Source organism: Megalops cyprinoides, chromosome 2, assembly GCF_013368585.1.
Source record: "Megalops cyprinoides isolate fMegCyp1 chromosome 2, fMegCyp1.pri, whole genome shotgun sequence".
Lineage (NCBI taxonomy): Eukaryota > Metazoa > Chordata > Actinopteri > Elopiformes > Megalopidae > Megalops > Megalops cyprinoides.
This window is the reverse complement of record NC_050584.1, coordinates 8,379,930-8,396,444: the sequence shown is the minus strand read 5'-3', so window position 1 is coordinate 8,396,444 and position 16,515 is coordinate 8,379,930. Positions and strand designations below refer to the sequence as shown.

General features: G+C 40.0%; 1 protein-coding gene across 2 annotated transcripts in view; it reads right to left on the bottom strand.

Moving 5' to 3' along the window:
- Positions 1-6,746: 6,746 nt before the first annotated feature.
- The window catches only part of LOC118773456 (F-box/LRR-repeat protein 7-like), a 68,306-nt gene continuing 58,537 nt past the window's right edge, over positions 6,747-16,515 (bottom strand). For both annotated transcript variants that reach the window (XM_036522392.1, XM_036522393.1), the window contains 2 exons: positions 10,297-10,914; positions 6,747-7,483 (listed from right to left, as the gene is read on the bottom strand). In XM_036522392.1, coding sequence (XP_036378285.1) covers positions 6,747-7,483; positions 10,297-10,914 — 1,355 coding nt within the window. The remainder of the gene's footprint in view (positions 7,484-10,296; positions 10,915-16,515) is intronic.

Genomic DNA, 16,515 nt, shown 5'->3' with positions numbered 1-16,515 from the left:
CAGGAGCTGTGCACACTTTTGTTTGAATCAGCCAGTCAGAGAGGTCACACAGGAGAGAGTCATTTCTAGTCTACACAGTGTGGAAACACCTTTTTCTTCAGTACATCTGATTGTAGGAACATCAGACAATTCATCACAATACTTGCTGTGTGAAAAGTGTCCCACTTGCAAATACAACTGCACTGCTGGCCAGAGAATTCACACTGGTGAAAGTACCCAGTGCCAGAAGAATTTCACTGCGAAACGGCAGGTTGTTTCACTTCACAGACATTTTCCTTGCATGGAAAAAGAGCTAATTAAGGAATAATTAAGGTGATTTTATACGACAGTCTAAAATATAAACAGTTCTGAACAGCTTCTTACCAAAGAGGAAGGAACTGAGCATAGCAATCCACTATGCAGGCTTGACATCACAGGGAAAAGCAAGTAGCACCTTTGAGTAGTGTCACAAGCTTGCCTTACCTTGACCAGTGCATCTCTGCAAAAAAAAAAAAATTCTGAATGTCCATAGAGGATGTAAAAAAGATAAAGATAACAATCACTTGATTTATGGATACCTACATTTAATTTCAAGATACCATGAATACAGAACAAATTAAATATGTGTGTGTGTGTGTTTTTTTTTTTTACCAAGATCTACGGTGTCAAATTTACTCAGTCCTCAGCTCAGACAATAATGTGACTGTATTATGTTTTTTTTAAGAAAAATATTTGAGGAGGAGTACTTTCTGCCAAATGGACATGAATTAATTTCACTGAACGGAAATGCCATAAGCATAAGAAGTACTGTGTGTTCACATCACATTTGATTGCAGTGGATGAAATAAATCTGTTTTAATAACCTTAGGCTAAACAATATGAATGAAGACGGACAACTGAAACACTACCTAGCTAACATTATATAAATATTCCAGAGCAGGTATCTGAGGAGGAGTTAGGGAATAATGTCCCACAGGGAGTACTGACAGCCAATAGGAAAATATAGAAATAATATAGAAGTAAGTAAAAGAAGATTTAAAAAAAAAAACCTGGAAAAGGCACATTACAGGACTGCAAGACAACATCATTGTGGCTATTTAGTGTATCTCATTACATAACATTTAAGAATAATATCTTGGTCACAATATAAACATGCTTTCGGTAATTATTTAGCTTTAGTGCACTTTGGCTTTACTGTCCTTATGCTGGGCATTAGTTTGGGTGTATTTTGGCACTAAACATGTTTATTCATGTCTTAACTTGAGCAGTTAAATCTCTTCCAATCCAGTACATTAGAGCTCCCCTGTCTTCTTATATGACGTGGAAAATGGCCAGCACTGTTCTTAGCTATAAGACAATAGTAAATCAGTCTATCAGCAGTCTGTGATGACCTCTGAAGCTTTATAATTTTAACCCAATAAAACATGGAGCCATCTTAGTCTTGAGCAATATGACGGCTAAATCTTAAGAAATGTACATGACCCTGCAGATGGCATGACACAGAACCACACGTGCATGACACTTGGCAGAGAGTCAAGAACTGTTCATCTGTATGAACTGTGTTTATGTAGTGGTGTCTTTGGAAAAGAGTTTAGTTATTGTGCTTGAATATTTATGAACCAGAAATCTACACAACGGTTAAAATTTCATAAATAAAACATAGTGTATGTTTTGGCAGTGGAAAAAAATGCCTCAGGGATATAAATATGTGATCATTTAGTATTGTTGATACTAATGTTGATACAGACCTCATAGTATAAAACACTTAGTTATTAAATCATGAAGGCCTTTTCTCACCAAGGGGTTGCAGTGGGTTATGGTAGGATACAATAATTCTACAGCACATTGAGAGACTGCAATCAATGCCCATGCCATAAAACAGAGTTTTAATAATATTTGTTTGAAGCACAGACTACAGACCAGGATTGAACCCAGCCACATCATCTGCTGGCATTGAGACAAGCCTAAATATCCAATTGGTCAAATAAGCTGAGTGAAAATTGGAGGAAAACACAAAATCAAAAATAATAACAAAAAAATTAACCAGCTGAAAGGTGATACAACCTATATTGGTTATATTATCTTTCAGTGTATTCCTACAAGACTTTGTTTTATATTACATAATGTTGATCTTGTCTTTTTGTCTTTTTTGCACATGAGCTGCAGATCATATAAGAGTTCACAAAAATTAGCAGTTCACATTTATTTGAACTTCCTTGACTGTCCAGCTGACATTCCAGAGGGTTGCAACAATTCCATCTGTAATTACATTCCAGTGAAAATCCTCCCAAACAGAAGATGGTGCTAAATGGCTTTTGTACTCTGCAAAAGTATGTTTTGAAAATGAGATGGTTTTAGGTTAATTTTTACAGTTATTAAGTAATGAATAGTGATTGTAAGTACTTATTAGCTACACTTTAATGGCTTATACGTTATAGGATAATACTGGCTGCGTGGACGCCTAACTGTGTTTTCTTACAAACATAGGACATGACATAGAAAAAGAATAAATAAAATGTGTATGGTAGGTAATGACAAGCTGCAACCTGACCACATCTGTTCTACCAACAACAAACAACAAATTATTGTTTCCTATCTTATCCTATCTATCTATACTTATATATATGTGTGTGTGTGTGTGTGTGTGTGTGTGTGTGTGGGAGGGTGTGTGTTTGTCTCAAATCAGTGCAATTGAAAGATTAACACCTGAGTGTAAAACAAGAAGGAGCCCTCACAAATGAAAACCCTGGAAGGGACATCCTTACAGCTTTGAATGTCAATAATGAGAAGACGCTGCAGGTGCGTCAAACACCTTGATAATGGAGAACAAAGTAGATAATCTATTTACAAGCTGTTTGGCTTTTTACTTTTTTCCTGAACTAGTGCTGTACTGCACTGAAGAGTGGGTATTAAAAAAGTGACTATTGATGTATTAATGACTACACATGTTCATAGGGATTATACAGCATTTTATAATTGAACACTATCAGCCGTCCACTAAAGCTGGTGGGCGGCAGTACTATCTCACATGTGCTTGGCTGGAACTTGTGTAGAGTTAATATGGTCCCTCTGTGGCCATGAGGACATTCCTTTAGGCCAAAAAGGTGCTCTTTAAGCGAACTAACTTCTATGAATTGCTCCCATGTGCGTGCTTGTGGCCTCCAATGAACACCTGTCCTGTCCAGCTTGCAGCCCTGCCTTTCCACCCTCCTCTTGTTGGGTGTCTGTCTTCCTTATCCCTGCACTCTAAAAAATAACACAGTTACAGAAAATGAATGCATGTTTGTCTAACAACATTATTTCCAAGTGTGAAAGCAGTTACCAAATGGCCTTAAAACACCAATTGATTTTGTCGCCACCTTGTGTTACAACAAATATTCCACATTTGTAATTTTGTTTTTCCCATACGGACAGGATTATGTTCAGAAAACAAAAGAAGAAAAAAACATGCTCTAACAAGCAAGAAATTTAAAGATTTTGCTGTAGGTACTATGCAATAGAATATTTAAGAGCAACATACTAAATATTCTGTGACATACCAACCAAATGTGACAGTATTAGATACCTGTGCAAATATTGTTTTAATTTGAACAGATAACCAATAATTGTAACATGCAGTTTTGTTATAATAATTGTCATTGTACCTTTGGAAACATAAAATTTAGGTTCAGGGGTAATCAAAACATACTGCCGGCACACAGAGTAAAATCAGCTTAACTTCAAAATGTCGCATTCGCTGGGGTTAATTTAAAGTATTCAATGTGAATTGGTGATATTTTGCACCCATATATGGTTATAAAAGACAGCGAATGCTTTAGCATGTGTTGGAAGTGTGGAGAAGTATTGAAATAATGTCTGTAATTCAATTAAACCTGAGTCAATTTTCTTACTGCTGCAATAGATTAGTTGCACTGTTGCTGCTTTGCTGCTAAGGTTTTGCTTCAGTCTGATAAATATGAGTGAAATATTCATAATGCTACAAAAATATTTTAGGATATATAGCACCCAAAAATGAATTAAAGACACCAGCTTAAATCATTTCTCTCATTTACCTCCAAAATTTCCACGGCAAACCTGTAATACATTTTTAATGTATGTGCCTACACGTCCCCAATAAAATTATAGCATTTCCAACTTTTGCACACATGTCAGTTTTTGTTTTCTGTTTTGTGAGGAATGTTAGGTGCTAATTTTAGCCCATTCTGTTCCTTCTGTGGTCTGTTAGATTCACTGAAAGCTAATCACCATGGTTTAAAATGTGTGGACCATTGCCATTTGTAACCCCTGAGGTAAAATACTGAGTGCACATTCTTTTCAATGAGTTAATAAGGAATCCCAAGATGTGCTAAAATACAGGTGAATTACCGAGAAATTTATTTTTAAAAATTGTAGCAGCAATGCATTTCCAAGACATTTACATGCTCATCTCATATGCTGTTTTAACATTTTATTTTCTTGTTGCTTTAAAACTGACAACAAGTGGTCAGACACTGCTTTTTGTTGGACAAAACAGAAAGCTGTCAAAATTTAACACTGAACACGGCTCTCTGCAAACCGTTCTGAGCGGCGATATATGCATCTTCATACAAATAAAAGTGACACCACAGATTTCTGAAGAAAAGAGATATAGAATAAGCATTACAGTTTTTAACATTAACAAAACTTAGCTGTTAACACTGAACACAAACATGGAATGTACACATTTCTGATTTCATCTCCCAGATGAATGCTGGGAATGAACATAAGAGTTCAGTGTCCATGATTTGGAGTCACCGAAGTAGTATCATTATACCACATTATATATTCAGTGACTTCTAAGATGCAGTGAGTCGAACTTAAAGTGATCTGTGGGTCCAAATGGGTTCAGTGGAGGAGAGTGAAATAAATTACCACACAGTTATTGAACTGATTTTGAACACTCTTGCAAAGGAGGCTTGTAATTTGTTTAAAAACACTGGAAATTTGACTGTCTTCACACTGGTTCTGACTGAAGTTGAGTTAGGTTGGTATTACCAGGGAGTTCAACATTATGAAAGCATAAACATAAGGCCAAAGATGCTACAATTGTCATTTTTTGAAATGAAATTTGCTTCTGATTGACGTCCTTTTTGCATGAAGGGGGCTAATTTGTACGCTGAAGATGTTGTGCTGAGGGATAAAACATCTCTTGGTGCTTTAGAGGTTCATTCATTTGTACTCTTTGTGACAATCGGTTTGTATACTCATTATATTACAGAGAGAGGTCTATATAGAACGCCTGCAGAAAATAGCACTCTGACAAAAAAGAATGAAGTTACAGAATAGTGCTACAGTGAAGGATAAAGGAGCCATTGGTCCAACAGACCCAAGCTTTGCCCATCTGTATCACAACAGCTTACTTTCCTAGTAAGTTGTTGTCTGTTCAATCTTTACTCTGCTTGATGATTTCAATAAACATACAAGGGTTGCTCAGAAAATGGGACTGCGTCCACCAAATACAGGCACTATGTTTAAAAACACTTAACCTATTAACCTGTCAAATTATCTTAGCATTCACTGGCACAAATACCTACTGGTAAATAGTGTACTTGGACATTTGAGTACATTTCATGAAAAATTGTTTGTGTCAGCGTGGTTACAAAATGGGACAATTTCAGATACACAAACATGCCTAACATTGCAAAGCCATTTCTCATCACGCTGCTCATGATGGGCTGCCACACCCACTGCATACTGATCAAATTTCTGTAAATACCACCTAAAATAAAAAGCCAGATCTGAGTAGCCTATGTGCAGTTCCCACATGGACTCTCAGATATGTATCTAATGATCTCGACAATACGCTTTTCACTTCAGTCAGCATGTGTAATTACTGATTGGATGCAAAGGTTTCTTTTTTGTAAGTCTTTTCTTTGTATCGGAAAGGCATATCAAAGGAAAGCTAACGTTCTTATCTTTCTAATGATCGATTTTGTGCCTTGGGTTATGAAGTCATAAAAAATTGAACCAAAAATTGATATTTTCTAAAAATAAAAGGGCAGTGTGCAACAGATAACAGATGTAACTATATAATCCATAAAAAAAGAATCCAGATAATCCCGTAATATGTGTGCTAATTTGATAGTATTTTTTGTAGAGGTCTGATTTTAATTTGTAGAGGTTTCAAGAAACCACTATGTCAAAAAGATGACCATGCCACTGTAAAAAAAACAAAAAAAACAAACAATTTAACTTAAATTTAAATATTTCTCCATAAGATGCTTTATATGAATGGACCCTAATGTATGAAGTATTTACAATCAAAATGAACAAAACTGCAACAAACCTGTTGAAGAAGAGCAATGTCTCTACCAAAAAAGTCAGAATACATCTGCATTTTTATTTGTGGAACATTTTGATTTCATTATTCTCATTTCGAGGCACAGTCCATTCATTATCAGAACAGCCCTTGCACATCATAGCTTTATTGTACAGTTATAGCAGTGCAGAGATTATTTATAGACAGGGCCTTATGGGTAAAATAATAAACCATTGAATTGCACCAATATTAGCACACTCCTTTTTTAGATAAATACTTATTTCAATGAACGTGGATCCATAACAGCAACATTTTTTTGTCAGTCATGCAAATATTAAAAAAGGCGAGTATTGCACACCATTTCCTCAACCCTCCCACATTCACCACCCACCCAATAACTGGAATTTAACTAAATTTCTTTGGGAGGTTGTTCCCACGTGACCCCATGCCCCCCCCTCCCCCCCCCCCCCCCCCCACCCCAGCCCCCCTCTCAGAAGAAGGCGGGGTTGGTGTGCTCGATGACGCAGCGCTTGCAGTGGCGCTTGACGAAGCGCAGCGCCTCCAGCGGCACGTCGCAGTCCTGCACGTTGAGCAGCTGCAGGTCGAAGCAGTTGGCCGCCACCACCTGCAGCCCCCGGCCCGTGATGCTCTCGCACGACTTGAGGCTGAGCCGCTTCAGGTTGAAGCAGTTGAGGGCCAGCAGCTCCAGCCCGGCGTCCGACACCAGCGGGCACTTGCCGATGTCCAGCGACTTGAGCTTGGGGCAGCTCTTGGCCAGGTGCTCCAGGCCGTGGTCCGTCAGGCCCTCGCAGCCGCGGGCGTTGAGGTAGCGCAGCCGGCTGCAGTACTTGGCCACGTATCGCACGCCCACGTCGGTGATGCGGCCGCAGTGCGCCACGCTCAGGTAGCGCAGGCGGCCCTCCAGTTTAGCGATCTCGCGGAGACCGAAGTCGCTGATGAAGCGGCAGTCGCTGACGCTCAGCTCGCGCACCGACGGGCAGTAGATAACCAGGTAACGGAGGGCCTCGTCGGTCAGGCGCACGCAGCGGCGCAGGTAGAGGTGCGTCAGCTGGGTGCAGTTTGCTGCGATGGTGTGCAGGCCCTCGTCCTCCAAGGCGAAGCAGTCCGTCATGTCCAGGTAACGGATGGAGATCTGCTGGCCGTGCATGGGGGACAGCTTGAGTGACACCTCCCGTGTCAGGCTGATGCAGGTCACCTTGGAGCAGCCTGAGGTGGAACAGGGAGGATTAGGGCTCTAGGGCATAAGGGTTAAAAAGTAATCTTCCAAAAACAGAAGCAATCTCAGGCTGGTGTATGTGACCAAAGGGAACGGAGAGGGGTAGAAAGTAAAGAAACGATGTCATTCTTTTAAAACACAGAAAAAATGTCTTTAAGGGGAATAAAACCATAATACATTCATAAAAACAGAATGGTGGAACAAGAATCAGAACATTGTTGAATTCTTCTGCAGTATACCTAGTTTTCTAAGCAGATACCCATGCACAGAGTAGCACAAATACTTCCATGCTGAGTCATACTGTTTACAATACCACACTCTGGGCTGGTTTAAATCTCAGGTTTAGTGCTTTAGCACTTATCCTTTAGCTCAGGATAGCGCTGTTGCATTTTTGAGCACGATACTCCACTTGTTCGAGTAAAAATTTGGTAAACCAATTATTGAACTTGTTTTGATATTTTCCTTTGTTAGCCTATACAGTAGTACTCTTCTATTGTACTATTCCAATTATAATATCATAACAGGTGTCTGTACTTTACCCTCAGTGTCTTGATCAGTAGGATTATCTACTGCAAAAACAGAAGCCAGTGGTCTACTACAGTCAATATAGGAACAATCTAGGAGGTTTATGGTCACCAGGGAACATGGATTTTTTTACCTTTTACCTTTTTTACCTCTGAGCTTTCGTAGTTTCAGGAAAACACTCCAGATGTTCCTTACCTGTCGCTCCTTATTATTTCACAGCCACTTTCTGGCCTAACAAACATTCCCACTTGGGGCTGCTGCTGTCAAGCTATGACGTAATCGTGTCTGGCTGGCTGCTGGCCTTTCCTCACCTCTGTTACGCTGTTCCATCTGAGTTTGCCACATGTAACACATTGTAAAGCAGTCATGCTAACAGACACATACCTCATTAGAGCCAAACTAGATGATCGTATATAAGAGACATATAGATCTTCCTCCTTTGGTTTAGAAGCTTCGGACTTCAAGGGTTTCACATTGGAGATATAACGTATGTGTTATCTTGGCCACTATTCAGTCTAACTTTGAGCAAAAGAACTTAAGTGAGTGTTCTTGATTGTGCCATGTTTTTCATTTAGTTCTGCACCCACTGACCTCATAATGTTAAATAAAAAGCCACTTTTCTAAATTTCTTACTCATACTCAAGTACAAAGCACATTGCAGATAGATTAAATGGAGACCACTAAACGAGGGAAAGCCCTATGAATTACTGTCACTGGGCCGCTTCAAAGAGAATTTTGTAAAGACCTAAGTGAAGCAGAAAACTCAGAAAAGTCAGAAATGAAATACCAGGAGAGGGAGTGAATGAAGCAGTTGTCAGATTTACTGAGTTTCAATCTCTGGGTAGTGCATGAGTTGTCACAATGTCTCATACTTCAAACATTCATGGGAAAGTGCCCCTACCGCCAGATGTTTCTGCAGATTCCTCTGCTTACACTGTTTAATATCCATTTGTTTCATTTTTTATTAACAGCCTAAAATGCTACTGCAAGCAATTATAGCTATTTTTAAAACAAAGAGTAATAACTTCTCCCTTTCTTGTCCATGGCATGGACTTAGTGTTACCACTGCAGGTCTATCAATGCCATTCTTTTTGTGCCCTTAATGGAAGCAGCAGATGGGTTTCTCACACTGTTTGAACTCGGGGCCCTGCTTCAAACCAAAAAAGGTAGGCCTCTCCTTTCTGCTGGGAACTAAAAGCCTTGCAGATACTATGTTCCCTTTCTCATTAAAAATGTCCTAACTTGGAAGGAAGCCAGTATGACAGACTAATATTCATTACACAAGGAAATGACACATGTATCTTTGCGATATACTATATAAGACTTGGTACATTCTGTTCTGTATATCTGGATAAGTGGACCTTAATATCAGTCCTGTAATCAATACTCCACAGGATTTTATTGTTCATGAGCTCTAACTGGAAATTGTTTCCCATGGTCCTTTCAGATGTGAAGCATTTGAGGATTTCATTTTATTCATTTAACAGCTGCTCGTGTTCAGGGAACTTATATAATGCACTGTAGCTTACACCATACATATTATTCATTTGTGAAGCTTCTTATTTTTAAGATAATTCAGATTCCACACTTATACCTGTAACCTTCTCTCAAGCTGCAGGTTAATACTGATTTTGATGAGCACAATGGTAACTCTTTGATTGGTTAATTTCCTCAGAATTTCTTATTGAAAGTAAGTTAATTTAATCCTCTTCTTTCTTGACAGATGTTGCAGAATTTACTTCTATTTATTTAGTACATTTGGAATTACCCCATATTTAGCCTAGATTTGGCTGGAATTACTGGATATTTATGTTTACACTGGACATAGTTAGATGAAATCATGTAACTCAAACCAATCCATATTCTTCCGTTTTGGCTTTGTGAGATGTGGTCTGAATACAGCTTATATTTTTCACATAGTACATTCTGGGTATAGTTCATTGAAATGTCAGCAAATATTTATGACTGCAACATTTATTCTAGCCTATATAGTTAATATTAATATTGCCGAGGGGTTTCCAAACAAAGGCACTGAAATGCTTTATAACCTGCAATATATGAAATTATTATTTGTGAAAATTCTCTTACCTTTTAAATCAATTTCATAACATATACAGTTGTAACATGGTATTGGTTAATCTGCAGGCTAAAAAGGTATTCTTTGAGATTCACAACATAGATACACTGAAGGAGTCGCACTAAAAACCACAGAAAGCAAACAGTATCTGATTATTTGCGTTAACTGTTGGCATGGAGTGTGGGCCGCAGTATTCGTTACCTGAGACGTCCAGGTGCTCCAGGTTGGGGCAGCGTGACACCACCTCGAAGACGGCCTCATTGGAGACGTTGTAGCAGCCGGCCACCTCCAGCCGGCGCAGCTCCGGGCAGCACTGCGCCACCGTGTGCAGGCCGCGGTCGGTGAGCCGCCGGCAGCCGCTGACCACCACCGTCTCCAGCATCAGGCACACGTTGGGCGTGTCCTGGCACAGGCGGCGCGTCAGCACCCGTAGTGAGCGGTCGGCGTTCAGCAGGTCGCCCGTCAGCCGGATGGTCCTCCACAGCCGCGGGTCCCACGCCAGGTTGTACCAGCGCCGACACACCCGCGCGCAGCGGCACAGCTGATTGGTGGGTAGGTGGGAGAAGATCTGCAGGAACGCATGGTCGGGGAGGCGGTCCACAGGGGTCTGTTGGTCCTTTGGGGGGTGGGATTGCGTCTGGAGGTGAGGCAGGCTGCCGGGTGGGGAATGCACCATGGCAACAGTCTCCCCGGTAATGGAGGAGGAGGAGGTGGAGGACCCACGGCCATTGACCAGAGTTGGCGACAATGGGGAGGAGCAGGGCGGCATGATCAGGGCGGGGCTGGGCGTGCTCAGTGTTCGCATGCTCAGGTCTGAGTCTGGGCAAGCAGAAGCCAGAGAGAGAGAGAGAGAGAGAGAGGAATTAAATCAGGCATCAAGCCTGGACACCTTCAACTGACCTTTAATTCTGATATGAACGTGTAGAGAACACACAGAAAGGACTCAATGCAGATTCAGTTACACGCACTGCCTGAGTGATGATGGGTAAGGGCTACACCAAAAATGGATTGATCCTAAACCACAGCAAAGTGCTGAAAAGACTAACAGATTAGGAAACTCATAATGATGATTGAAAAAAAGGCCCCTGCATCACAAAACGCTTGCATTCTACATAAGCCAGTTTGCTTGAGAGGAACAAAAGTAGATTCAGGCCATTGTCACTCAGTCATCACAAGAACAGCCTGTGCAACTTCATAAGAAAACACACGTCCACTTCATAAAGGCTCAATAAATCTGGATTATAGCCCACTTGTGGAATTTGGAGTTTTAACTGCCATGGCATGAAGTTACCAACCAACTTCAACCCGACCCAAAGTCAGACACAGACCCCTACGGTGTTGTCATCACAGAACAGTCTCTCCAGCCATAGAAACTGGAAGCCTAATTTCACAGATTTATGTGCTGTAGTAGTTGAGGGTATAAGCCATTGGTAGGAGGGGTAGTAAAACTTTGGGCCTCTACTGGGAGAGGTTCCAGCCAGTGTTTTTTTTAATTGGTGGACACAATGGAATTTTAGCAATGCCTCTGGTTAAACACTATGTTGACAGCTTGTTAAGCACTAATGAAAGGTGCCTGTGTGAAGGTGAGGTGAGACTCCATAAATTGTATCGAAAATATCTGAGGGTGCCGAGTGAGCAGTACTCGATTACTCTTTGAGACTGTATTCATTTGTGGAATGGAGCCGCTCAGTAGGGTTTGAAAGGCAGGCTGAGAGCATGAAGGAAAATGCAACTCATCAGAGGAACAAAACACTCATAAAGAATTGCATGGTCAATCTAGATATGGATCCTCAGTTGAATTATTTCATGTTTGAAAATGTGGAAAAATGAAAAGACCCGGCTCTAAGGCACCCCAAATCTCATCTGAGTTTTTTATGAGATAATTCAACAATGTGTTTGTTTGATTATTTGGAAAAAAAACATCTCAAATCCTTTATTTGGTGGTAAATGTAGACACCAATGGTTGTTACTTCAGGACTCCAATAACTGAACAGTTCTACACAACACTAAACAGTCTGCATTTCACTAAATCCACTCATGAATACTATACTGGTTAACTGGTAACAATAATAAATCAGCATCAAAAAGCAAAATTATGGTAACTCCTTGATTGGTTAGCTTCCTCCAAATGTACTATTGAAAGAAAGTTAATTTAATCCTCTTCTTTCTTGACAGATGTTGCAGAATTTACTTCTATTTGTTTAGTACATCAGACATACCCCATATTTAGCCTGGATTTGGCTGGAATTGCTGGATATTTATGTTTACACTGGACATAGTTAGATGAAATCATGTAACTCAAACCAATCTATTTTCTTCTGATTTGGCTTTGTGAGATGTGGTTTGAATACAACTTATACTTTTCACATTGTACATTCTGGGTATAATTTATTGAAATGTCAGCAAATATTTCTGACTGCAACATTTATTTAACAAACCCATTATGGCATGCGGATACAGCAATTCATTTGCTCTCCTTTCTTCACTTTGCCCTTAGCTGACTTCAAATCATAGTCCACAACCAGCACTTCCTGAGAATAAACTCAATTTAGAAAAGACTGGGGTTTATGCAGTACCACTGTTCTTCCTCCCCTTGCGAGATCACCAATGCAATATTTGCTAATTACTCAAGTAAACTGCTATCTGATTTCACAAAGGAAAAGGCAAAAACACAATTAAACACACACACACACACACACACACACGCACACACACACAAAGTGTGACTTTCTTAGCCTATTTTCATGGTTTTGCCTTTTATTGCTCTTCTGCAAAACTGACTTTTTATTATGATTTTACAACAGCTGGCTACCAGTCTCTTTCAGTGGTCTCAGCTGAACCTTTCTGACAGCTCTGATTCCATCTAAAATGGAAAAAGACCCGCTGCTTGTGCAAACTGAGGTGAGAGAAACAGCTGGTGAGGATGATTTTTGGTTGTGACCCTTAAGTGCAGACGTGTTCACCAACAGAGATCTACCCTGACTGACATTGTGCCCCCCCCTTGTGCCAATGTTCTTCTCACTTCTTTTAGCTCTCTGTGACTCCAGCAGACACACCAAGATTATCCGACTTAAAGACAATTGACAGAAATATAGGGGCGGCTGATGATAAGGTCAGACTTTCTATTTGTTGTATTTTATACCTCTTTATTTATTTTATTCAATTTATTCTTTTGTTGTTTTTGATGTGTGCCGGACGGTGCAATTGTGACACTCAAATTTCCTTCAGGATTAATAAAGTATTTCTTATTCTTATTTTATTCTTATTCTTATTAGACTGGCCACTGGAGATGGACATGTACTGACCAAGGCGGACATGGGTGTGGTGCACACAGCACTATCTGAATGCAGTAACTGATTTAACTCCCAAGGCCAGCAATGCAGGACCCATGGTTAAAAAAGCTCCTCTAATACCACACTCCCAAACGAAAGGACCCAAATCAGTAGGTCACTTGTAACTGCCCATGGATGACATCTTAATTGGCACCAGACCTCAATTACAGTTCACTGAAGCCATGTGTGTTGGAACTCAAAAGCCCCAATAAAAATAGAAACCCAGGGAAGACATGCAAAATATCAGCTCAGGAAGGGGTCTGGAAAGAGTGCACAAAAAAGGAAAAGAGAAAAAGACTGGAGAGAAAAAGACACTTGGGTTCCCCTCTGGCAGTACGACTTTGAAAATAAATCTGTCAGATTTCTCTCTGGTCAGAGTTACTAATCACTGTAGCCCAAACAATATTTGCTGCATTGCCAAAAGCCAAACCGCACAACTCTACTATTGAAGTGCTACAGTTCTGCAGTTTAATTCTGTACCCAGCAAGGTCATGCAGCAATAGCTGTATAGGTAGCTAATCAACTGTGTCTTGCACAGAACACATGTTCATGAATAATTTTACCCCTGGGAACTGAGTAAAGCTTCCAGCCTATCCAGGTCTGTGCTGGTGGATGGTATCTGGAAGGACAAATGGAGAAATAACAAGACCCCGTGCCTCGCTGTCACATTAAGATCAAGGCCAGAAACATATTTTAGTTTAGTTTGAAAGTTATTGTGAGTGGTAATGTGAATTATTCAACTGAAGTGAAAATACGCAAGTGCTAGGGATTCAAAAATGTGAAACATCTGAAACACTGCAATAGCACTGTAATCAAGACAAATTTGGAATAAATTATAAAAGCTAAAAGCTATTATCTATATCAGCTACAATAATCATGCACTTTATATTCAGTCCGCTGACTTCTTCATATTTATATATTATCTTGGTGTTGCTGTCTTAAACAAGTGAACTTTTACACACACATAAATTGCACCCAGGCAATACAATTGAGTTATCATTACACAAATATGGAAGGCTAAGGAAAATACAGGCATAGGTAATCTTTTCAAACAATCAGTGACAAATACGACAAATGTTAAATATGCTAAATATGATGTGGTGGGACTAGCAGTGTGAAAATGATTGAATTTGGAGCAAGATGATGTCATGATTTTGGCAAGGGGTTCTGGCCTGTACCTTGGCCTGTTACTGACAGACTATGTGTAGCTGTAAAGTCTCACAACATTAGAAAACGGCAAGTGACTTATCACCCTGTCCAGCATAACAAAGGCATCGGTCCTTTGATGAGTACATTTGTTCCTTTTCTGTAATGTCATCATCACCAGCACTGGTTCACAGCTGTGCCTAGTGAGATGATGTCATGCTTATGCGTCACTATCTCATGCCAGAGTTAGGTACAATATGAGCAATCAGAATCTAACTGATGGTAATACATATGAGTCAATATCCAAAATCCACATACTTTACTTTTCTTTAAATAATACTGTACAGACAGGAGTTTTGTTATTGATTAGTGCTGTGCATGTTGTTACAACTTGGTAACTATATATAAATGGCATCCTACAGACTGGCTCTCAATAAAACCCCTCATTTGAACACTGTGGTTAAGGTTAACTTCTCACTTTTGTAGTCATGTCTTGAAAGAGAATATTTGAAAAAGAAATGACAATTATTTCTGTTATCAGGCTTCTTCAGACATGACAGTGGCATTAACAGCAGGAGCTATGATACAAATGGAACCTGCTTTGGAACCTGCCTCCATTGTCTCAGTATGATGTTATGGAGTTACTGGAGTCAGCGTGGAGCATAGGTGAATGGATATTAATACCGCCAACAGACTGAGGACCAGTGGGGTAGTGTTGCATCATTTTAGCATTCAAGAGTAGATCTCAGAAGTCCTGTTTCTAGAGGCTGACCCTCACATGCCTATATCTGATGAAATATCCAGTGAGGGATTCATCTGCATTGACACCCAATAGCGGTGTCAAAAAAAGAGGCCAAAGCCAGGTTGTCTGTTTTACAGATGGGACAGCTTTAACACAGACCATTCCAAACGAGACACACGAGTGGCGCATATAACAAATCACCTGGGGGTCCACAGCACGCGCCGCTGCCTGTCACATTTTAATTGATCACAGGGTTTAGGACTGCTGAAGCCAACTCCGATGAAGTCAGAACACATAGAGGAACTCCAGACACGGGAGAGGGAGGAAGCATGGAGCAACATCTGGGGTGTAAACAAAAAAATCCCATCCCTTTTACCTCTCCCTAGATAAGATGTCCAGTCTGCGTGTAAACAACACATGCTTAGCCAGGTGCACATTAAAACTGATGGGCCCCTTCTGTTTCCCATGGCAATGCAAATCTCACCAAGGATCTGAGCTAACCTGGCATACGCCCCCCCCACCACCACCACCACCACCACCCCCCACCAAAGCTGGTCTCAGGTTCAAATATACTGCACATGCCATCAAATCAATATTAAAGTTCAAAAATGGTGTTTTATTTTGAAATTTTGAAAAACGTGTACAAAATGTACCATTACTACTAATTGCAATACAATTCATTGTATGCACACTTGCACACTTTCTTTTTTAACAAAATTTATGATTAGTCATGTAACCACAACTCATCATGAACGTTTCTAATACATTAAATATATCTAATACTGTGATTGCCATTCTATATTAGATCCATTAAATAAATTCATCTGTTTTTCTACTGCTTCTCTCAGAACCAGTTGTATTCTTAGTATAGAAAATGCAACTTAAGATCAATGCAACTTAAATCCTATTGCTACTACATATTTAGAATCCTAAATGACATTGTTATATGACTCTAAATCTGAACTGACAATTCCATGTTTTCTTTGAAAAACACAACATTCAGATGGGTTTTTCAAAGAAAGGGTTCTCTGGTCAGCATCTGGCACATGGTATTGCTGTAATCTATAACTATGTTTGTTCAAATTAGAGGAGGCTGTTCTGATTAATGCTGCATGTTCCATCTTGAATTTATCCAAGACAAAATCACTTTCAACTGACTGACTGTTTTGACAACATTTGTTTTGCAGAACATTTGCTAAC